The sequence below is a fragment of the Haliotis asinina genome, chromosome 5 (genome assembly GCF_037392515.1).
Source record: "Haliotis asinina isolate JCU_RB_2024 chromosome 5, JCU_Hal_asi_v2, whole genome shotgun sequence".
Classification (NCBI taxonomy): domain Eukaryota; kingdom Metazoa; phylum Mollusca; class Gastropoda; order Lepetellida; family Haliotidae; genus Haliotis; species Haliotis asinina.
In genome coordinates, this window is record NC_090284.1 from 22,718,562 (window position 1) to 22,744,609 (window position 26,048).

General features: G+C 38.2%; 1 protein-coding gene across 1 annotated transcript; it reads left to right on the forward strand.

Annotated features, from left to right (window-relative positions):
- The first annotated feature begins 29 nt into the window (after positions 1-29).
- Positions 30-25,877, forward strand: LOC137285064 (ras-related C3 botulinum toxin substrate 1). The gene is made up of 5 exons (XM_067817267.1): positions 30-225; positions 5,143-5,214; positions 19,381-19,498; positions 20,177-20,239; positions 22,882-25,877. Exons 1-5 carry the CDS (start codon positions 191-193, stop codon positions 23,170-23,172), a joined length of 579 nt encoding a protein of 192 aa, XP_067673368.1. The 5' UTR covers positions 30-190; the 3' UTR covers positions 23,173-25,877.
- Positions 25,878-26,048: the final 171 nt, after the last annotated feature.

The following is a 26,048-nucleotide window of genomic DNA, read 5'->3' on the forward strand; positions in this document are numbered from 1 at the left end:
CGACGATCGTTTTCGCTGATCTCCGCCATATCGCGTCTATTTTCGGCGTTACTATTTATAACTCGTTCTGCTCTGGGTATAAAACTTTGCGACAGCCATTTTCTCGTTACAATTATCTATCTAAACACGGATCCTAGTGACACCCGTCCGATTAACAAACAACACACTCAAGTCAAAGACTTTCTCCGATATGCAGGCCATCAAATGTGTGGTCGTAGGAGACGGGTAAGTCCAACTTCGAACGAAGATCGACATTTTCTAGTCAGGTCAAAACTTTCCTCCATCTTATCATGGCTTGGAACGGGCATTCCACAACTAACTTGAATGTGGGTGTATATGATCGCGCGTGCAGCGTTTATTCTTTCATATTCGCTAACAAACGTAGACAGCATTTACTGTTAGATGATATTGCGAGATAATTTGCTTGAAAATGACCAAATTATTCCAGCCACGAGCTTTGGGAGCAACACTATTTCATCAACATTTTGCCTTGCCCTACTTGTGGGCCGGCTTACAGGAAGTTGAAGTTGTGGGCACTTCCTTAATTTACAGAATTCTGCGTGTTGTTATTTGACTTCAGAAGAACATACAAGATAGTATATGTGCAAATTAATATGTCTATTATATGTTGATGATATGTATCCGATGTGTGATTGAAAATTACTGTTAATTATCTTACTAAACTGTGAAGAGGTTTGATGGCTGGTAGCAACAAGTTGATCAGTCAACTGATGTGTAGCCTGGAGGTGTAAGAAGCTCTTACACGTTACTTGCTGGTAACACTTGTATGAATATGTAGTGAAAATGCATATATGAAAAGGCAGCCATGCTACATCAGGAATTAATTAGATAACATGAATCATCACAAAGATGTCAAATAAAGTTAAATTTTGTATTATTGTTTGGTAAAGTTGAAAGAAAATTGTATCTTACAGAAAAGAATTGTTTTGGTGTGTTCATTTGACCATTGTGTGTTACTATTCTTGTTAGTATTCTTCCGTTACAAAAGTTGTATCACTTGCTGCTGGTTGTTTTTCTTAGGTTATAATTTCAATTTAATGTTCTAACTTAATCTAACTAAGGGGTGTTATCAAGTATCATAAGTGTTTTGCTTTCAAATGTTCAAATAACAACTGTTTTTTGTAAATCTCTCTCTTTCTCACACACACACACACACAAACACACAAACACACACACCAACTACATAGTAGATGTTTATGATTTGAGTGATATCACAGCAGTTCATGTTTGCTGTACACAGAGACCAAATTGATTATCTGTTTGGGCCTTTTTCCTTCGTTGATTTTCTTTTTGTCTTGGTACCCATACAGTGGTTATCATTGGTCACAGGCTTTTCTGATCCTGACCCAGTCATCAGGCTCCCATCAAAGCTGTGATATTACTTAATCAAGAAATACAAACACACAGAGTCACATTTTATCTACTATTGTGCATAAATTCACTTCAGTGGATTTGCAGGCCCCCCTAAGTAATGTTTAGGTGTGAGGCGTTGTTGGAAAAGGTCGTCACTGCAAAACAGCGTCATAAGTCATGACCCCGGAGGATTTCTAATTTCAGACGTAAACAATGTCCAGGGTCATGAATTATGACGCTGTTTTGCAGTGACGATCTTTTCCTAAAAAGTAATCTATAGCTCCGACAATGCCTCACACCTAAACGCATTCAACAGGGGTGGTCAAAGATGGATAATTGTAAAAATGAAAACAGTAGAAACTAAAAACAAAACTCACCGAGACTGGTACTCCTTCCAGTGATGCCATGTTTAGATGTGTGAGTTTCAGGACGCGGCCGAGAAATCATGGAACGGAGCCGAGAAATCTCTGAAGATTGCCAAGCTTGTTTCAAGTATTACCGTCATTGTTTCCGATAGGGGCAAGGTGTTTCTGTTACTATCGCTAAACTACTGATATCGCTGCAATTGTTTCGCGAGTGGGCTGCATTTGTTTACATTTGAGATGCAATTCCTTCAAATTTGCCGTAATTCCTTCCAATACTTAGGGGGGCCTGGATTTGGTGGAGCCTGACATCATTGTTGATGTTTTGACTGAGTGACATTAGCACCACAGATTAACCATTCTTCATATAACAAACAAAAATTGAATCATTTATCTTTGAAAACACATGTTGGCAAAACTATATTGGAGTTGGCAAACATTTCAGCAAACTCAAATTACTAGAATGAAACCATCATTAGCTGATAGTTATACATCATACTGGGTTGGATCAAGGACAGTGTAACGTAGTATAATGTTAAAACTTTAATAAAGGCAATTTAATCTATATGGAGTGAATCATCACAAGTGGTTATATTTGTGGAATAAAGATTAAGGTTCTTTAACTTGTAGGTCATGGTAGACTGGTTCTGTTTCACATTCATTTTTTCGTGGATGTCGAATTTAGGCTGAACAGAAATTGTCATACTATTTAAAGTATTCATGTGCATTGGTATTCATGGTTTTGACTTGCCACTCAAGACTTAAAATACACAACATTCTTCTTCAGACTAATTTCATGGTTCTATAAGAAAATCTAAGGGTCCTTTAAAATACTAACATGCTGTAGTGTAGACTACTGTTAGATATTTGTATCTTTTCATGAATATGGTTCAGTGAATATTTTTGTCATCCATTGGGGTGCAACATGCACTTTTCTTGCATCTACACTCTGTGCATGATAGTCATGCTAGTGTCAAATTTCTGTATTTTAACCCAGGTTTCCTTGTATATAGAGATGGTTTGTTGCTCTGACCTTGGCTGATGTATATCAACCCCAAATACACAATAACATTTTTTTTTCTAGTGAACTTTTTTTAGTGCAGAGTTAATGTGAAAAGGTGATTTCTTTACTTCCTGTTTGTGTACTTATTCATTGGCCTTGGTGATAACTTGAAATGGTAACACTGAGTGATTGACATATGATAAGTGACACAGATGAGGAAGTAATAAAGATTCTTGGACCTGTCACAGTATATTTTACAAAGTAGTGAACCATATACCACATGCATATGTCATGATAGGTCGCAGTAACGATGGGAAGAGTTCAAGTAGCCAGTGTATGGACTTTAGGAACTCACACCAGTTTCTGCGTTCCATGAACCTTTTAAGTGAAATGCAAAATTTATCGGACTCTTATATCATGGCAAGGATGGTGTCTCTAATGAACCTAATAGTTGTCAGTATGACTAACACAAACTGTCCTTTTGTATAATTTAATCATTTAGGACTACCATTTGATATAAGTCAGAGATTGATAATCATTACGTAATGATGGGTTTGTATAAAATATGAGAAGTATCTTGAGCACAACATAACTTTTGATGTCAGCTGCTATTTTGAAGGCAGAATCAAATAAAGTTCTGTTCATTGTCGTCAGCTTACAATATTCCATGTAGTAAATATAAAATCGGCTTAACATGATATTAAAACGTTATTGTGGTCAGTGTTTTGGTCAGTAGCCTTGAGAGATTTTGTCACTGACTGTTGTTCTTATTTTCTTGAGTCTTCCAAAATGTTGCTTGGTTGTATCTTATGTGAAATATGAATTCTGTATATATCATCATGTTAAATAAGTTTCGTATAATATTTTAGGAATAAAGTTCCATGTCATTATATCACACAGTAAACTTATAACATCCTGCAGAGCTGAAAGACTCAGTAGATCCTCTAAAAGCTTTTTATGTTGCATTTTGCACAATTCCCAGCACCACATATCATTCTCTTGATGTGACTACCTGTAATGCTTGTGTGACTTTGTTAGAGGTAGGACCGGCTACAAACAGAATCAGAAATATCATTGATGGGAAAAATTAATAATGCTTATTGATATGTACATTGTGCCGTTGATATTTTTATGATAATATCTTGCATAAACTTTTGTGATAAAATAAAGTTTTAATTTGCTCACAATGCACAAAGCTAGGTCTTTATTTATACAAATATGTTCAGGACACTGATTTTTTATTAATCTCTGCATAAATATGTCACCACTCACCAGCCTTTCCTTTGCACCTTTGCTTACCATTACTTCGCTAATATTTATCAATAATAGATCAATATGTAGTTATTGATTTTCATTTTTCATGATCTGTATCGATAGCCATTGCTAGTTTGGGGTGTTGGTTGTGGGTGTTCAAGGGGGTTGAACAGGGGACCTGTTACCATGGTTACTGTGGACGTGTTTCTGACCCAGCCCATAAGCAATAATCTGCTTAGTAAGGCATGTAAGGAAGCCTTACTAAACACTTCCCTTGCCATAATCACTTTACTGGAATCCAGGTGTGAATCCCTACATTATCAATAAACATGTATGGTTATTCCAGTCTCAAGAGGTCCTTAGTACCTCTTGTTTGCTCAGAGAGCCAACTACAATAGGGATCAAATGATCAGACTGTGTGACTCATCTGATAGTAGCAGTCATAACCTTTCAGGCCCAAAGTTGTGCTTGTTTTGAGTCACTAGTTTAATTACTCTGATCCAGAATACCCCAATTTTGTTTTTGAAGTGTTAGAAGTTATACATGGCTGGAGTATTGTTATTTGAACAAAGTTTACTCACACAGAGTTAGTAGTCAGATTTAAAATCAGCAGAAGGTAATTTGTCTTGAAAAATTTAAGCTTTGACATTTTACATTCTAAGTAGACTTAGGCTAAGTATTATTTGTTATCAGTGTAAGGAATAATATAGACTAGGAATAATCTCTGAAGTGAACATAATTTTACAAAAAGACAAACTTATAGAAAAAAGACTAAAATGTAATGAAAAGGAGCCCTGAGACTTTTTACATTTTCAGCTGTGGAAATCTAGACTTGCCACATTTTCTGGACATGCATGAGTTCTCTTATATGAATTTGCTTCTGGGTCTGTATGACTGCCTATGAATAATACTGAACCTAAGTTTAATTAGACTGTGACATTTTATTGCACTATTGTTGCGTTTTAGTATTATGTGGATGGCAGCTTAGTAGCAGATCATTTAGCTCCAGGTGAAAGAAAGTTACTTTTGATCCCAAATTACACGATGACCAAATATTACTTCATGGATATTTATGACAGTATTGCTATAACACCAGCCAATAACTGTAGCATGTTACTATACAAATTCTCTTCCTGCTTTTTTTTTCAGAGCTGTTGGTAAAACATGTCTCCTTATCAGCTACACAACAAATGCTTTCCCAGGAGAGTATATCCCAACAGTGTAAGTATGCAAATTCTATAAGTAATGTCTATGTTCATGTTTTGTGTCGATGCTTGTACTGTTGATCACTGGATTTTCTGGTCCAGACTCAATTATTTACAGACCGATGGCATAAATATGGAATATTGCTTAGAGTGGCGTCAAACTAAGCCAGCCAACCCATTGTCTTGTTAATCATTCTAATTTAATATTTTTGTATATTTAAGTGTTTGTCAAGTCAAGAAGTATAGAAATGATTGATTTCTAGAAAATATTTTGCATACAAATGTTGAGCGATCATGAGAGAAAACAAAAGTTGAATACATCAACAATATGAACTTACCTTTACCCTACAGGATTGGTTCGTGAGGTGACTAACACCACAACAGGACTGATTTGGTTCACATGTCATGTTCCAATTTTGTAAATCGATGCTAATGGTGTTGATTACTGAATTGTCTGCTCCAGACTTGATAAATTACAAGTAACTTTGTTGCCGTTGTTGTCTTATTTAAGTTTTAGTAAGAGTTCTGCCCGTAACCCCTGCTTGATATGTATTTTATTTATTAGGATCATTTTTTAGGGTTAGCTAATGATCTTGGGGTTCGGGTAAGGATGTGTTTCAGGGTTAGGGTAATGGTTAGTGTTAAGGAGTTTTGATAAATAAACATGTTTTCTAAGTTGTAAAATGATGAAATGAAATGGGAGTTACGGGCGGAAATCTTTCCAATTTGTTTTTTAATTTTTTAACTGCTGTGGTGCAAACAGTACTATATGGCCTGGGCAGTACTACTACTACTAGTAATAGCATTAGTGATATGTTTGGAGATGTTAAAAGACATTAGTTGAGGCTTTAGTTGATCTATAAATACACTCCGTGATAATATGTTTTGGATAAGTAAATCTAAGCACTATCACTGTCATACTGACAATTTTTTTTTAAAATCAACTATCCCAAATCTGATATGAACTTACTGACAAAAGTTTACTAAACTGTAAAACACTATTTTATCTTAAAGTCATAGCCAATCACAATATCATAGTAGTATGCTTAATCATTGCATTTGAAATAGTCTTATGCTGTTTGTGTGCTTATCAGAAAGATCAACTACACTGCATAAAGTGTTAATGTGACAGTGGAATGTTTGTTATTGTTGATTTGTTTTGAAAAGAACCATATACTACTTATTTGTTTGTCAAATACATCCGGTGTTGTTTGTGGGACTATTTTTTTCAGTTGCAAAATAGTTTCCTAGTATGTTTGTTACAGACAGTATATGTTGTGTACAATAACTACAAAAAGAGCAACTACAACATGTATATTTTTCTCTTTCACTGCAAACAGCTGTTCTATTCAGATGACATTGGACGTGTGTAAAATGTCGAGTGCAAATGAAACAAGTTACTAATTGGAACACAGGTTTGGAAAGGCCCATGTCTTTTGACACATACTGAATTATGAGGAATATCATCATGATGGTTCATTGATAGAGGACTTTGTTTCTTGGAAGTTTATATTTGTTGTTTTTTTTGACTCATCAGACTTGCCTGTTGGGGTGTTTGGCAGGAAGCCAGCTGCATCCCTGAACATGATCATCTTTATTTATCAAAATAATCAGGATAATATGTTGCCACATCACTTTCCCTTGCATATTACGTATATGCTGGTGCTTAGAAACCTTATTAGATTATGAACATGCATTAAAGGACTGAGTGCCTATCATAGAGACTCTACAACTTATCAGTTACAAGGAAGCACTGGGATTGTTTTGGTTGGAAATCTGGTAGTGCGTTCTTTTTTATAGGAGTAAAATGCCACTCTTGCTGTTAGTGTTTCTGTAATGGAATAGAAATATTGATTGTGTATTGGTTATTTTGTTGCAAATGTTTATGTGTGTCAAGTATGTAGTGATAAAATCATGAAATATATCACCTTAGTTTGTTGATTACCATGACATGTGTTTTTAAGTATCATGTTTACTAAAAGTATGGGATTGTGATCATGATGAACAGCATAATCAACATGATGAAAATCTTTTTGTTAAGTAACAGTATTTTCCGACTGAATTTGAGATATTTTGTTCATAATTATTAAGAATCAAACATTGCTTATGATTAGGTTCATGAGAGGCATTTAGAAGTGGGTATTCAAGTAAAAAGCAGATATTATGGATGTCAACTTCTTTATTGTATGGTCTTGTGAAGGTCCCGGGTTAAAATAGGCCTTCCACAACCCATGCTTTTCATAAATGGAGACTTGCTTGTCATAAGAGGCAACTAACGGGATCGGGTGGTCAGGCTCGCTGTTCGTAGACCCCTTGAACAGCGCTGAAACATTGTCACATACAATAGAGAAGAAATGTCATCCATAATATTTGCCTTTTACTTTAATTGGTTATGAAAGACAAAAATCTAATTTGTTAAAGCCACAAATGTAAGTGTTACATTGTATTTGTTATATTTGTTTTGTTTATTCCACATATCTTATTTTTTCTATCAGGGTTCCACATATATGTTGCTGTTTTATTATAATCGTCACTTTCACCATCATAGTACTACAGCCTTGAGCACAGTTTGAACAATTTGTTACTTCCTCAATACCAGGTCCACTTATTCAGTGATTTAGAACAAGTGTTACTCACCTCTGGGTATAATGATTCTTGAGCAGTAATGTGTTGGTAATATCTCAATGCACATACAGTGTCATTGTTTTCAAGAGGAAGGAGCCAGCAGGCAGCTCCTCCTTATCTGACAAAAGCGTGTGATCTTGTAACTGAATACGCATTGGCAGTACAAGATGACCCACATCCCCTCATTTTGGAGGCATTGTCTTAGAAAAATGAAGACATTTGTCTCTGCTGGAAATGTTTATTTCATCATGTTAATGTGCGCCTTAACTGACACCCATCCTTGGACTTGTTTTACAGCCTCGAGTAAATGAATAGGGGGCGATATTTCTTTGGTTTTTCACAGCACTACATTATAACAGTCTTTAAAGGCCAAGTAAAAAAATGTTTTGGTTCCGATTACATGTCTCTAAAATGTAGGGAAGATGGGTAGGCTTTTTATTTGTCACTTTTTTATTATTATCATTATTTTATTTATTCGATCAAGCTTGACACCATCATGTCGACTTTCTCTATCAGAATGACCGGTGTCTGTTGGTGCCGAAAAAAAACAATAGTATTTTATTCATACCACTTAAAAAAGATAAGGTCAGCACCAGAATTCAAGGGTCAGTTGGGTAATTGGAAAGAACATTTTTTAGGACTGATGTATGAAGAATCCATAAACATACTGTTTGCTGATTTTATTTTAAATTTTCTCTGTATGAATATTCTATGGTAAATGTGTATGAATAGGGAGGCTAATGAATTAACAGCTATTGAGAAACGCCTGTGATTTTGTTTCCTTTATGAAAGCAAAGGCTACTTGAAACTTGACCTACATTGTGATGGGATGTTAACTTTCCTTTTTCGCTCCCCCATTACTTTTCATTATAAGTCTTTTTATTAGTTTTGCCTCTCTTGATATCTGCTTGTGAGTGGTTATAAAGACACCTATCAAAGTATCATTATCTATGTCAGGAGCCGTTGACTATGTAACAATGATTTCAATCAGGAGCATCTATGTCAAATAACACAGATAATGATCAGCTTTATGTTAATTGTTATGTTAAGCAAAACAAAGACATTTATCATTTACTTATAGAAATGTTTAGAGATAAGAGTTACATCAATTGGTGGTCAGTTGTAGAGTGAGAGTGAGTATGGTTTGACACATTTTTTAGCAATATTCCAGCAATATCACAGATATGGACACAGAAATGGCATTTTCATTCTGCAACCATGTTACATCAATTGGTGGTCAGTTGTAGAGTGAGAGTGAGTTTGGTTTGACACAGTTTTTAGCAATATTCCATCAATATCACAGATATGGACACAGAAATGGCATTTTCATTCTGCAACCATGTTACATCTATTGGTGGTCAGTTGTAGAGTGAGAGTGAGTTTGGTTTGACACTGCTTTTAGCAATATTCCAGCAATATCACAGATGTGGACACAGAAATGGCTTTTTCATGCTGCAACCATGTGGGGAAGTGAACCTGGGCCTCTTATTCTCGAAACGTTCGTAGTCTTAAAAATTCTTAACTTTGATCGTAACCAATGTGTTAAGAATGGACTCAAGAAGTTTGTAGGGCTACGTATGTTTCGAGAATAGCTAGCCTGGTCTTTGGAGTGATGAATGAATGCTTTAAGCTCTCTGCTACCCCACTGTTTGTCAGTTATAGCAGCTCAAGCAATGAAATATAGTATCTACACTCCTTTATTTGTTCATCCTGATATCTAGGAATGTGTTGTATCCAATGATAATATGTATGTAGCATGACCACCCGTGTTGCGTATCCTCAAAATGATTTACTACAGTCAATACTATAACCAGAATTTTATGAAAATTTAAATGATACTTGATAGACATAACAAAGTAGTATAGCCTATTTTGAAAACTGATAAATTTAGTGTTACTTATTTGCTCCCATTCACCTCCTACTTACAATGATAAACTTAATAAAGTTCGACACTCTGCAAAACTGTATCTCGCCCTTCAAGATAAAGTCGTACTCCTTATCAAAGGGGTATGTAAATTGGCAGCAGAAAGCTGGATCTTTGAAGCCATTTCAACCATAGTTAGGGGAAGTGACCTATTTGTCTGAAATACATCATAATTACCCAGTAGATTGCCCCAGCTAATCTGTGACATGCCAGGGAGGAAGTATTGACCTGCCTGTGACCTGCAGACACGTGTCTATAGTGTATGTGAAGCCTGTCTGTCAAATCCTGATGAATCATAAAATCTCTCTATCGGTAGTGCAAGGCCAACTTTACTTACATGAAAGGCCTGAAAACTGCTTCATTTTCAACTTCCCTGACCGGGTGGTTTTATCTATATTGAATTGATCTACATTTTATCGTCTATTTTCATGTGCAATGAAAAGGCCATGAAAAACTATTTTGAATCAGTTTTTAGGATTGTGACAAAAGATGTTCATCAGTATGAATGAATCATTCCAATGAGCCCTAAACGAATCCTCACTCTCCTGCTCTTCTTTTGAACGCGGTTGACTATTGTTGCGTAAATATATTTTCTATACATTTTGTCTTGTCAGATGGGTACTTTATGCCAGTTTGTTTATGGCAGGTTATGCATGACTGGTCACATGGCATCTGCTGGACATAATGGGCCAGGGGCTAGGTTTAGGAGCGGTTACCGTGGAACTCACCATTCAGAAAATTGATGCACAGGGATTGTTTTGTTGAGAGTTGTTACCACATGCCATATTATTTTTGACACATGCTGAAAGGAACTATCAGTTGGGAATATAAAACCTTAATTGTTGTACGAGATTTATTACTTTATGGAAATGGATACCTTTTGGCATATTGTTTAACATATACATCTACAGCTGCCTGTGTGGACAGTAATGGGATTGCACAGAGTTAAGTTATTTTAAGTGTCTAGAGAACACTGCAACAGAACAATGATCATGTATTTACTGTGTCTGGTTATCGTGGATATTGAATAATTGTTATTAAATGTCCTGAAGATGATGGGATAGTGTATGTTTTTGTGCCAAACTTTCCAATAATAATAAATATGTAGTGATGACATTTTTCACAAGTAAAATGATCATGTTTTGAGCTCAAGAGTGTTGGTGTTACAAAACAGTTGACACACCTTGTTTCTGCTACTATGTTGTTTCTTACAAGGTCTGTGTCAACCATTTTCCTACTGTGCTGTCTTATTCAAATTTCTTTGCTAAGTAAACAAAATATACTATATTTCATGGCAATTTTAAAAGACTCATGCTTACTGTGTGCATGATCTGAAAACGTGTGACACTATTAGAGCCCCAGTGTGATTTGAGCTTGTAGAAAATCTAGACTTCCTTCATTTTGGACTATGTGATTACAAATGTTGTGACAGAGAAAATGATAAGTGTGGTGTCTTTATGACTAGCATGTGGAGTCAATGGTTCCTGGTGTTTTATATAGGGAAACTTTTTTTTTTCAACTTTATAGTTGTAATTTGAAATGCAGTGAGGCCTCTAAGCGTCTTATTTTGAATACTCCGTACTTGTTTTTTGTTTTGTAATCCCAAAGCAAAATCTCTCAATTTTGAAAGACTATTACATTTTACGACTTACTTAACTCCCAGACAATCCAGTAGAACAAGACTTTTTTTTCAATAGGATCAAATTCTTAAGCAAGGGCCATGCAGGCTGGTAAATGACTTTTGTGACTTGAGCTAAGGTGCTTATCTGTTTATTCTCCATTCCCCTCTAGCAATCTTCCACTTTTAGTTCCCCTCCCGGTCACAGCTCATTGGCCACATTGCCCCCAGCTATGCCGATATGTTGGATGACCAGGTGCTTGCCATACACCTTAATCCTAGGTCTCCCAGCCACCAGTCAAATCCATTACAGAAACTTTACAGGTGTTCAACACTTTACCCAGTTTGATATCCGAAAACACTTGCTGCAATATTGTTATAACGTTATCGCAGTTTTTCTCATCAACTTGTCATGAAGAAATCTTTAACATAGGTGGTTCCTGCTCTCTGTAATAGTACCAGAGTTAAAATAGCTGCCGACCTGCTATACTGAGACCAATAATTTTTCTGTCTGGACAGGTGAAATTTACATAAACATGCCAAACTGTCTTGTTTCATTAAGGCCAGACCAATTTTATTTCTTGCTTTACAGATTTTTACCCTCAGGAAACCTAGAGGCAGGAAAGAAAAAAATCATCTGTCATAGCGAAAAAAAACACACAAGTTGCCATGTAAATGCTTATAGTTTGTTTGCATTAGTTAAAAATAAGTTATGAGACTTAAGGTTGTTCCCTGATTACAAGATTATTTAGGGTTTATCGCATTAATATCAGGATTATATTTTTTGTTATTCTTGAAAAAATATGAGTGGTGAATCTGTGAAACAAGAAATAAATTGGCCTGGCCTAATTGACTGACAGTTGTGAATCACACATTGATCAGTACCTTTTACCTGTATATGACATGACATTTTACATTAGCTACTTCATGAATATTTACTTCATGTCAGAGGGCAAAGTAAATCTTAAGACGAACGGTTATTGTAATTTTATCCACTACAGCAAGTTATTGTTTACAAATTTTGACCTGCAATGTTTACGATTACCTAATTACATTTATTGGTCACAGCCTGCCTCACTTGTTGGGATTGGAACAATTTTTCAGACACTGATTAGCCATTGTAGATAAGAATCCTGGTACACGAAACAGTGCTGATGATGTCAACCACTGGATTGCCTGGCCCAGACTGTATTAATTACAGACTGCTAGTGTTGGGTATTGGAAACCAAATCCACTATTGATTATCAGAGGACTTGTGGTGAATGATCATTGATTATGATCAAAATAGATACATTTTTAATGTAAATTGTAATCACCAGTTTTAAGGGTTTTTCCTTAGTTTTTTCAACTAATGCTTTTTTTCATTAAAACTGTTACGCAGTGATGTGCAAGCATGCAAGAAAGACAGTTGAATTGTAATTAAACTGTAAAAGTAGTTAAAATTTTACAATGCTTACTGTCATCTTTTCATTGCTTGATTATCTTATTCTATATCAGACCCGTGAAGGTCCCGGGGTAGAATAGGCCTTCAGCAACCCATGCTTGCCATAAAAGGTGACTATGCTTGTCGTAAGAGGCGACTAACGGGATCGGGTGGTCAGACTAGCTGACTTGGTTGACACATGTCATCGGTTCCCCATTGCGCAGATCGATGCTCATGTTGTTGATCACTGGATTGTCTGGTCCAGGCTCGATTATTTACAGACCGTCGCCATATAGCTGGAATATTGCTAAGTGCGACGTAAAACTAAACTCACTCACTCATTCACTCACTATTCTATATCATTTAACATATATATTCCATCATTCATTATATCGTGGACGTTCATCAGGTGTAAGGAAGGGTTAGTATCATACTAGACAAGATAAGACAACAAAATTCTGATTACTGGAAAATATGTATTTTTGCATTCGATAAGTATTTTTAATCCTTTAGTTTTATTGATTTTTAATTAATTGTGATCATTGAAACACTTCTGCATACTGCTGTCATTTAGGTGCTATATTGCAGAGGGCAGGGTTAAACAACAGACAGAAAAACAAAGTTATTAATGTTGTCATACACAATGGCTGTTTCAGACAAGTATTAATCAACTGCCATCTTCTTGAAATATGTCTCCGATATGGCTGAAATATTGCCAATGCAACCTTAAATATTAACTCACTCACTCACTTGAAGTATGTCTCAGAAATGATAAATGTCCCACACAATGTCACTACCTACGGAAGGTAAGGTTGAAATGTGAAACTGGTACCCAGATTTGATGGGTAAGGTTTAACCCTTTAAGTATTACCATGGTCAACTATGATGTAATATTGGCTATTGGCAAGTGACCAACTTGACCCCAGGAAGCAAAGACAATGCCTGAGTGAGAGTGACAAAGCCAGGGCCATTCATTGTATGAAGAAATATTTGTTGCCATGGTAGCAGGCACTTGTCATATTTTGCCTCCAGTAATAGCTCAATGATAGTTCACTCAGCCATAGAGCTCGATACTAAAGGATACTTGAACACATGTTTAACCATCCATTACCAGTGCTTAACTCAGTGATGTGACTGAAAAAAACCTTTTTTTTTCATACATGTACAGTCTGTTAATTTCAGTGAAACATTGAAAATTTAATGATCACCAAGATTTAAATTGGGCCCATATTGTGAAGATATTTGACATTAAGAAGACAGGCATCTAGATTTGTTTTCCTGATGCTGGAAGGTGTTTTCTCAGATAACTGGACAGCTATAGGGCCTAGTCTAGGTGACGTTTTTTTGTTTTTTTTACACAGATTTTGATGAATGATGACATTTGGTTCATGGACTATTGCTTAAGCTAGTTCATCAATGGTCAGGCAGATTGATCTGTAGGTCAAAGGTTACATGATGGCTGAGATGACCTTGACAAGTTCCTTGACAATATATCTGACATGTAGAGATCATTTAATCCATGTTTGTTGATATATTGACATGCATTTTCATTGGATTATGTTTTCAGACATCAATATGTATTTGCGACTACTCATGCTGAATGAGGGTGCACTGCCTTATACAGTGCTTGTAAATACTCAGCTCATTGGCTATGTATAAAATACAGGTGTCTCTGATATAGTCATTTCTTTATAAACTAATTAGCAGAATTTTCATACAAGTAGTATACACAATGGGGAGAAAAACCGGTAGCGGGTACACTTTGCTCAGAAGCTTCTGAGTATAGCTAATTCTGCTACCAGCATATATATTCAACAAGACCCTTCGATAAGACCACTTTTCGGCTGCTCCCAATTACTCCCAATTATAGTGTATTCCCAATTAGAGCTATGCGGGTACATAGACATAGAAATATGCCAGGAACCAAGCTCTCGCGAGAAGCATATACCGAGATCCGATCGGGTCGTTTGTCCATTCGGGAAGCGAAGAGGAAGTATCACATATCGCAAGCTCGATACACACGAATCCGAGGTGGTATAGACAAGCCCACAACTCCCGATATATCCGAAGACTTGGAGGCCCTGCTGCAGAAGTGTCGCCCCATGTTGCTTTCCGACCGAGAGAAACAAATCCTGGAGCAATCGGGACACACCTTCTACGAACACTACCAGATCCCCAAACAGTTTCTCGAACTCTACTTGCTGTGCTTTCGTCCACTAGTAGAAGCCGGCAAAATAGTTGATTTCGTCTACATCTACCCACCCAACCAATTTCGACCCTCGGCGGGCAAACTCCGAATCATTCTCGCTGATAACTGCTATCCGGGCCCCAAGGACAGACACAACCGATGCACCGACTGCCTAGCCACTCTATCGGAACTGCCAGCTCTCTTCGGACCCGACAACTCTACGTGCAAGTGTGGTGCCACCGACCACTGCGTCGACAGCAAGAAATGCATTCTCTGGGAACAGAAAGCGATAGACTACACACCCCAGGAGCGACTTCCACTCGAGGTTCCAGAAGAGATCGAGGTTGGCAGCTGTTGTGTGAATATAGAGAACCTATACGACAACGCCTGCCTTTTCTGGAGCATACAATACGCACTCCTCATCAACAAATTGATGGACTGTTGTACGTGTAAGGAGAAAGAGTCTTGTATCTTCTGGCGGTTATCGGAGAAAGCAGAGGTACCACAGGGGCGGGGTAATATTTGGCATACCCCATTACCCGACTATGGTGGACCCAAGTATATGGAAGTAGCACCCCCTCCATGCAGCGAACACAAAAAAGCTGCGAACGTCCCAGAAGGAGTCTACTTATGCAAAAAGTTTGCTGTAGCGGGACACGAAGGGAAGAACCGGCTGTTATTGCTACTCGATCCCCCGACTGGGGAAACGATTCCAGTCTATGGCTACAAGATACGAGAAACGATTCGGGCTGCCGGGGGAATAGAACGCCTACGGTTAGTGCGGGAACCGTTTCTATGCAAGCTCGGTAAAATCTGCTACTCACCTATATCAGAAAAGAAAGACGATAGAGAAATCGAATTACTGCTTCCAGACATTGGACGAGAATAGGTCCGGCAGCTCGCCTAGTATTTTGGTAGATGCAGTCGTGGGCTTACAAAGGACGAATACTTATCTAGGCTAGTTTTTCGTATTCCAACTGCTTTTCGTGGTACCCTACTACTTTTTTTCCCTCAAAAACAACACTCTACTGCATAATGAAGGGATCCCCACGTTTCGTCTTGGGTGTTTCTACCTTCTCGGTCGGTGTGTGCACTGGTTTGCTGTGCTTCCAGGTCTTGTAGACGACCTTCCAGAGAAAAACAGCGGCTAGCGAAAGGTAGGTCCACCTTTGGGCTGTTTCTAGTATCTGCCGCACCTTCTGGATATCCAGATGGGTCTCTTCTTGTTCCTCCTCAACGTTTTCTATTTCCTCTTCCTCATTGTCCTTATCCAGCATCGACAAGATGTCGACCAACAAATTCGTGGTTTGCTCCATATGAGCCGGCAACGTATTCGTGGTTTGTTCCAAACGAGCCGACATCGCTGCAGTTTGCTTCACACTAGCCTCTAGCCTCCCCAAGCGGTTGTAGAAGTCCTGGATGGTGGGCACAGTCGGCTCTGCAGCAGGCAATACGCTCTCGCTAGGGGGTAAGATGGCCGCAGGCAATACGCTGCCGGCAGACGTCTCACTAGCGAGAGCAGGCAATGCGTCTGTGCTGGTCGGAGGTTCTACAGCAGGCTCTCGCCATATGTCGTAGAGTCTTGTGGATCCAATACCGAAGCGCTTTTTGACCTCGCTTGCTGGGAGCACCCCTCGAAGGGAGCGTATTTCTTGGACCTTTTCCGAAGACAAATCTCTTCTTGGTGGCATGGGGTGTTTTTCCTGGGAATATATATATATATACCATACTTCCTACTTGTCTATATAGGAACCAATCCTCTCCCAGGAAACTTCTAATAATGCTTAGCAATGCTTAGTAATGCTTAGCAAATGCTTAGCAATGCTTAATAATACTAAGCATTGCTAAGCATTTGCTCCCAGGAAACTTCTAATAATGCTTAGCAATGCTTAGTAATGCTTAGCAAATGCTTAGCAATGCTTAATAATACTAAGCATTGCTAAGCATTTGCTAAGCATTACTAAGCATTGCTAAGCATTATTAGAAGTTTCCTGGGAGAGGATTGGTTCCTATATAGACAAGTAGGAAGTATGGTATATATATATATATTCCCAGGAAAAACACCCCATGCCACCAAGAAGAGATTTGTCTTCGGAAAAGGTCCAAGAAATACGCTCCCTTCGAGGGGTGCTCCCAGCAAGCGAGGTCAAAAAGCGCTTCGGTATTGGATCCACAAGACTCTACGACATATGGCGAGAGCCTGCTGTAGAACCTCCGACCAGCACAGACGCATTGCCTGCTCTCGCTAGTGAGACGTCTGCCGGCAGCGTATTGCCTGCGGCCATCTTACCCCCTAGCGAGAGCGTATTGCCTGCTGCAGAGCCGACTGTGCCCACCATCCAGGACTTCTACAACCGCTTGGGGAGGCTAGAGGCTAGTGTGAAGCAAACTGCAGCGATGTCGGCTCGTTTGGAACAAACCACGAATACGTTGCCGGCTCATATGGAGCAAACCACGAATTTGTTGGTCGACATCTTGTCGATGCTGGATAAGGACAATGAGGAAGAGGAAATAGAAAACGTTGAGGAGGAACAAGAAGAGACCCATCTGGATATCCAGAAGGTGCGGCAGATACTAGAAACAGCCCAAAGGTGGACCTACCTTTCGCTAGCCGCTGTTTTTCTCTGGAAGGTCGTCTACAAGACCTGGAAGCACAGCAAACCAGTGCACACACCGACCGAGAAGGTAGAAACACCCAAGACGAAACGTGGGGATCCCTTCATTATGCAGTAGAGTGTTGTTTTTGAGGGAAAAAAAGTAGTAGGGTACCACGAAAAGCAGTTGGAATACGAAAAACTAGCCTAGATAAGTATTCGTCCTTTGTAAGCCCACGACTGCATCTACCAAAATACTAGGCGAGCTGCCGGACCTATTCTCGTCCAATGTCTGGAAGCAGTAATTCGATTTCTCTATCGTCTTTCTTTTCTGATATAGGTGAGTAGCAGATTTTACCGAGCTTGCATAGAAACGGTTCCCGCACTAACCGTAGGCGTTCTATTCCCCCGGCAGCCCGAATCGTTTCTCGTATCTTGTAGCCATAGACTGGAATCGTTTCCCCAGTCGGGGGATCGAGTAGCAATAACAGCCGGTTCTTCCCTTCGTGTCCCGCTACAGCAAACTTTTTGCATAAGTAGACTCCTTCTGGGACGTTCGCAGCTTTTTTGTGTTCGCTGCATGGAGGGGGTGCTACTTCCATATACTTGGGTCCACCATAGTCGGGTAATGGGGTATGCCAAATATTACCCCGCCCCTGTGGTACCTCTGCTTTCTCCGATAACCGCCAGAAGATACAAGACTCTTTCTCCTTACACGTACAACAGTCCATCAATTTGTTGATGAGGAGTGCGTATTGTATGCTCCAGAAAAGGCAGGCGTTGTCGTATAGGTTCTCTATATTCACACAACAGCTGCCAACCTCGATCTCTTCTGGAACCTCGAGTGGAAGTCGCTCCTGGGGTGTGTAGTCTATCGCTTTCTGTTCCCAGAGAATGCATTTCTTGCTGTCGACGCAGTGGTCGGTGGCACCACACTTGCACGTAGAGTTGTCGGGTCCGAAGAGAGCAGGCAGTTCCGATAGAGTGGCTAGGCAGTCGGTGCATCGGTTGTGTCTGTCCTTGGGGCCCGGATAGCAGTTATCAGCGAGAATGATTCGGAGTTTGCCCGCCGAGGGTCGAAATTGGTTGGGTGGGTAGATGTAGACGAAATCAACTATTTTGCCGGCTTCTACTAGTGGACGAAAGCACAGCAAGTAGAGTTCGAGAAACTGTTTGGGGATCTGGTAGTGTTCGTAGAAGGTGTGTCCCGATTGCTCCAGGATTTGTTTCTCTCGGTCGGAAAGCAACATGGGGCGACACTTCTGCAGCAGGGCCTCCAAGTCTTCGGATATATCGGGAGTTGTGGGCTTGTCTATACCACCTCGGATTCGTGTGTATCGAGCTTGCGATATGTGATACTTCCTCTTCGCTTCCCGAATGGACAAACGACCCGATCGGATCTCGGTATATGCTTCTCGCGAGAGCTTGGTTCCTGGCATATTTCTATGTCTATGTACCCGCATAGCTCTAATTGGGAATACACTATAATTGGGAGTAATTGGGAGCAGCCGAAAAGTGGTCTTATCGAAGGGTCTTGTTGAATATATATGCTGGTAGCAGAATTAGCTATACTCAGAAGCTTCTGAGCAAAGTGTACCCGCTACCGGTTTTTCTCCCCATTGTGTATACTACTATACAGGAATTTTGTTTAACAATAACACTGTTATAGAGTCTCATGGTCATCCAGAAGACTGAGTTCGATTCCCTACATTGTGTACAATGTGTGAAGCCCAACCGCGATGTTGCTTGAATATTGCTAAAAGTGCATAAAACTAAATCCACTGACTCACTGTTGTGTTGTTTGTTCCAGGTTTGACAACTACTCTGCCAATGTCATGGTAGATGGGAAACCCATAAACTTAGGTCTATGGGATACTGCTGGACAGGAAGATTATGACAGATTGCGACCCTTGTCATACCCCCAGACTGTATGTACCATTCTTACACACACACACACCTTATCTACTCACTAATATTATATCGTTTTCCAACATTCAACCAACCCGTCATACCCCCAGACTGTATGTACCATTCTTTCACAGGCTTTATTTGTCTACTGATAATATAGTGGGAATATGGTAGTGTTAACCAACATTCAACCAACCCCTGTCATACCCCCCAGACTGTATGTACCATTCTTTCACAGGCTTTATTTGTCCACTGATAATATAGTGGGAATATGGTAGTGTTAACCAACATTCAACCAACCCCTGTCATACCCCCAGACCGTATTGTACCATTCTTACAGTTACACAGGCTTTACTGACCCCCTAATGATACACATATAGTAGAAATATTGTACTCCCTAACACTCATCAGTCTGTGTAATATCATGTGTATGTCCCCTTTTCAGCAAGTATAGGTCAACTTCAACATGCCAATCATGTAATTCAGTTGCCATTTTGAAATTCTACTTATGTTATTAATATTTATAATGTATCATTCACTGATAGGATGGGTCTATAATTAGAAGGCATATTCTCCTGTAATGTGTGCCTTCAGCTGATGGCATTGAAACTAGCGTCTAATTTCTGATGGGGCTCTGGGATTCCTGTTCTGTTTATGTGAATCCACCTTTGACTAACCAGCTGTTGTTTGTTTTTCAGGATGTTTTCCTCATCTGTTTTTCTCTTATCAGTCCTGCCAGTTTTGAGAATGTGCGAGCAAAGGTAAGGCTGCAAAGACAGAAGTGCGATCATTTTGTCCATGGTGTATTTGTCCAAAAATCTCCCAAAATAAAACGTCTGTATTTGAGCCTTGGGGGAAGAATGTTTGAAGAAAATTGTGCAGTGGTTTGTAAATGTTCTTTAAATTAGAACAAATTTTAAGTGGTATTACTTGAATATTGAAAGGCATGAGCAGTGTTTTCTTTTGTGAGAAAATAGGGATTCTGTAAAATGGTTACTTGTTGGTAAAAACAAATTATAATATTCATTTGTGACTGTAGATGTGCTGAAGCAATGTGTTGCAGAAAAGGAATAATATTGGGCGCCAGTGAATGCAAAATATACATTCCAGAACATTAGACTGGACCCCCAGATAAATGATGTGCCCCCAGATAATGATGAACCCCAGACAGTGATGTGCACCCAGATAATGATGTGCCCCCAGATAATGACATGCCTTATTATATTTAGCCTTAAGTCCAAACACCAATCTTGTTGAATTGTGTAAGTTCAAACATGAGTACAAAGTATAAGTAAATATTATGACACTATAATCTCCTGAAGATGATACTGACAGCCATGTAAAGACTAGTGAACTGAAACTTAGGTTGCACTGAGAATTTAGGGGATGGTCTCTCAGTTTTTTGGTTAGTTCAGATATAATTTATTCCTGAATTAAAATTATTTTGTGATTTTTATTAATTTTTTTTTTAAATTCACTTATCAAACTGTGACTTTTGTTGATCTCACAATGTATTGTTTGTAGTCACAGCACTTGACATATACAGTGACTAATTTCCAAACGAGTTACCCGGTAGCATTAAACCAAATGACAAATGGAGGGGTGTAGCTGTTGGGTATCACAGCAAGTCAGTGTTTTTACCTGAAACCCTGTATAATGGGCAACATGAGTTTATCGCTCATGCTGTAGAACCAGTTTAGATAGTAAGATGTTATTTTTGTATACACCCACCATAATAATTGTGAAAAAAAAACAGTTTTCTTTCTCAACAGTGACACACTGTGAAATAGGGTATTGATTTTTATGATGAAAGTGTTTGGGTATATTTTAGGTTGTAGATCAGGTTTACAAGGTGTGGCATGTGATGGATTACATTTAGTGAAGTCAGCTAGATAGTAATAACTGTACACGTTTCCCCAGCAATTAGCCCTAATCTGACATCTAGCATACCCTCAGTTTTAACTGGCTCATTATCATCATTAATTGTAATTATACATATCATTATGGAGGGAGAAGGTCACTGGGTTTTTCGGGGGAGGTTCCGCTTGTTTCAAGAGGAAATCATAACTCAACAATTATTTCATTTTAGATAGAAATATTAACTTCAGTACCAGTTCAGATGACTCATTAGGGGAAATGTCACTAAGCAAATCTTGAATGCTCATCTATGTAAATGAGCATTGGCTTTTTCAAAAAGACCTATTTTGAAATAAAATAAAGGAAGCATGCATATGCATGACATGTTGTAAATTATGATCAAGATAGTAGTATTCAGAATTTCAGTCTTTTACAAGGGTCCTTTTTTCATGGCTTGAGCGATTATCTAAAAAATGTACCTGAGATTATTTCATTTTTTGAAATACTAGGAGTAAATTGTGTTCAAATTGCTTGTAATATGACAGTTTTATTGTAACAAAATCTCTTGACAGTGTTGATTTACTTAACAGGTGTTTGTTAGTGTAACTGGGGTTTCATTTAAAGGACAGTTGCAGCTTTATTTGTGTACTGTTACCTTCACATGTTTTAAGTATAGTTATGACAGATTTAGGGTGGGGCTACTATGGTAGTGATTGAAATGTTTGCTTGTCACATCAGTGCCAGGCTTCGATTCCCTACATAGGCACCAAGTGTCAAGGCCAATTCTGGTGCCTATGCCATGATATTACTGTAATTTTGTTAAAATTGGCTTAAAACTATACTCATGTAACTATCATACAAAGGGAAAATCATTGCAAACAAATTGTGCTGTACGTAGTGAAATATGTGTTCAAACTTTACATATTAACTTTGTTTTGTTCAATAATGTTCATCCTTGCGGACAGTGTGTACACACTGGGATACAATAATTCTTGGGTATTCCTGATTATTGGTCTGCCTGAGTATGTCTGACCTGTCCAGAGAATTCTGTGTTGGTACAGGCACTCAGTAACCTATACCTGTTATACAAGGGTGATTGATAGATCAGGTGTGGATTGTGGCTAATATCAGTTGTAGGTTTTCCTTGTCTGACCCGATTGTGTCCAGGGGCTCTTTTCACGAAGCAACCTTTACTAAGGATAACCTTATTGACTTATGATCACCTTAGTGCTTTGTGAAAGGCAGCCCAGGCCTCCTATTCTAAGTTAAAGCGAGAATATGGCTCAGTGTTAGTGAGTTTAGTTTCATGTCACTTTTAACAATATTGCAGCAAGATCACGGCAGGGTAGTTACACCAGAAATGGGCTTCACACATTGTACCCATGTTTGGATTTGAACCTGGGTCTTTGGTGTGCTAGTGAACGCTTTAACCAATAGACTACCCCACCGCCCCAAATTTGCCTGAGTGTAGCATTAAGCAAATATGAAACAAGTACCATGTCTCCCAAACTTTCTTTGCCTAAATATGACTCCTTCTTTCTTTCAGTGGTACCCTGAGGTAAGTCACCACTGCCCCAACACTCCGATCATCCTTGTTGGCACCAAGCTTGATCTACGAGAGGACAAGGAGACAGTGGAGAAACTGCGTGAGAAGAAGCTATGCCCAATCACCTACCCACAGGGACTAGCAATGGCAAAAGAGATCGGGGCTGTAAAATACCTTGAATGCTCTGCTCTCACACAAAAAGGTCTAAAGAGTGTATTTGATGAGGCAATTCGAGCCGTGCTCTGCCCCAAACCCAAGGCTAAGAAGAAGGGAAAGTGCAGGATCTTGTGAGCTGCGCTTGTATTGTGGAAGGAATTCTTTCATGTAAAGCTATATACATTTTATATCATGCACTGCATGGGTTTTGTCATTGAGTCTTAACATCCCTCTCTCATCGCCCTGTAATATACAATATACATTGATCTTTAAGTAACGTCTCCATCATAGTAGAATATGTGTACAAATTTATATATAGTCTTGTTTTTAAGGTGTTAACAAGATGTATATGTACAGGGCCTGAGCCTGATGTCCACAAATGCTGTATAGAGTAGTATCTTTTGGAAAGCAACCCTTTTGTAAATTATTCTTTTGTATTGACTGAGTAGGGTTTATCTGCCACAGGACTGAAGGTTGTTATCCGGTGTTAGAGGACGTGATTGGTCAAGTGTTGGCTTCAGGTTCTATGTATAGAATTTTGAAAGTAAAATTGAGGATCAGCTGAGATGTGCCTTATAAGATGTTCAGGGCTGGAAGCTTTGTGTTGCCCACTTTACAGAAATATCAAAGTGTAATTCCTCAAGCAAATAGCTAATTATTAATCGCTAGAATATTATCTGGGACTTTTTTCACTTTTTTAATTTACGCTTCAAACCAGAAACAATTTCCAAATTATCACAGGCTTGCAGGTAGTTAAGAATACCTCCACTTCCATCACCAGTTCTCTGTTTGAGAAGTCGTATTTTCCGATTTTAGAAGAAAAGGCTATTTTCTGTTTTTATCACCTATATAATGTTGATGTACCTGGACACATATCTAGCAATTAATTTTGAGTTATTAGTCAAAAGTTCAAAAATCGTTTTTGTACCACCACAATTAAAAAACAATTCAATCCTGACTAGAGCCCTTTTAGGCATTTCTTTATGCTGATAAATCTTGCCATCGCTGAATATTCAACATCTATTAAACCAGTCAGTTGAAAGTCTGCATCTCCTAGTAAGTACATTCTGTTTTGGCAGTATTTAGTGTTTGATAGCTTTAAACTCCTTTGCTTTTGTGGGTGTCTATTTCTTCTTGCAAGTTTATATATATTGCTGCATCACTAGCTTTGAGAATGAGCTTATTGTAGATACCCTGTTAAAAGTACGAAATGTCAAGTGAATTCTAACAAGTTGAGTGATGTTATGAACAATGTGTTTGCGAGACGTTGTTCATTTGCTGTACATATTTATATTAAAATTGTGAACCATTATCGGAAAATTACTTGATCTTGACGCTATGATCATAACAGAATATCTGTTAATTTTTTCTAAAAAAACTTCATCTTCGAGGAGTATGGACCAAATGTCTGCATCTTTGTGCAGATGGAACAATTTTGGATGTTTGGAATTTAAAGTCAATGTTGTATGATCAGATATATGTAAGAATGTTATGTAATTATTCCTGAATACAAAGGGACATAGTTTGGATTAAGTGCCACTTGTTTTACAAAGACTTTTGAAGCACAATTTTCTGTTTAATTATTGTACATTTTCTATTTATGGAAGTGATTGTTAATTTTATGTGTAAGCAGCTGTTGAAACTGTGAATGTGATAATTTTTAACAGATTAGAGGTTTATTTGAGATTGTCTCAAGTAAAAAAATGTTTGGCATATATACTTACTCAGTGGTTATGTGTTAGAAGGAAATAGTCTGTACATGTTGTACTGGTTTGTAAAGAACAGTAAGCTCTTACATAGAAGTCTTCCTTTCATAATATTTGTCGAAGTGTAATTTTGCCGCAGCTGTTGGTAAGGTAAGGTAAGGAGTGTTGTATTTTGCAGCAGTGTTTTTTTTATTAACTGTCAGCTGTAAAGCTTAACTTTGTACTATGAAATATAGTATTCAGTCACAGTATGTATCAATGTAATGTCCTTACCACAGACACTAGAATAAGGCACTGTGGAAAACTGTTTCACAGTACCTTTGAGTTTGCTAAGTTGTTTGCTGTAAGCCAGACGTAGTTTTGTCACACCTTAGCTTTTCATACAAGCATAGATAAATAATGCTTTTGGTGATATTTTAGGTCAGATTCGGACCTAAAGGCCTTGACTATGACTGAACTGATAGACAATAATCAAAATTCCTGGAACCAGTTGAAGGTGAATGTGATGATAAATTATTAAACACTGTTGGGATATGGTGAAAAACAAAGGATTCAACTTGTCAAATCTCATGGTGTATTTTTTTCCTTTCCTTTTTTATGTTTTTAGAAAAGGTCAATATATGTTACTGAGATCATATGTACACATAATTCTCATTTTTATACAAAATATGAAAAATATGGATGTTCTATTACTCAGTTTCTTCTTAAATTAGTAACAGGTTACTAATATAAATCTTAGTAATTTGAAAAGAAGAATAGTTTCCATATGCTACAATACTGTTGGATTTGATTTTAGTAGTTCTTTGGAATATATGATCTGTTGAATTTGTCTAAAGATTTTAACTTGGGGAAGTTGGTGTCATCGCTGACTTTTTGTTACTGATTGTGAAGTGTGGCTTTCTTAATGAGCAATTCCGTGTGTAGAACACAGGTCTACCAGCTTAGCAGTGGTGTAGACAATGACACATCATTTTATTGTGTAAATTGTCACGATTGTACATTCAGCTAGGAGACGTGTGTCACGAAAATGGTATATTTTTGCTAAGAAATTGCATAGTAAAATGTATAAACACCTTCTCAATGTCTTTGTATGGGAACTATTATGCTAACTTGATTAAAAATCTTTCATCTTTACTTGGTTTCACATTTTTTGTCTGATCATTCAGTCATTAGGGCTGATGACCCAGTGGTTCGAGCATTTGTTGGTGATGCTGAAAGTCTGGGTTCGATTCCCTATTGGCTTCATATGGGAATCTCATTCTGTGAGCCCTGTGGACTTCACTGGATGATATTGTCATGTTGGTA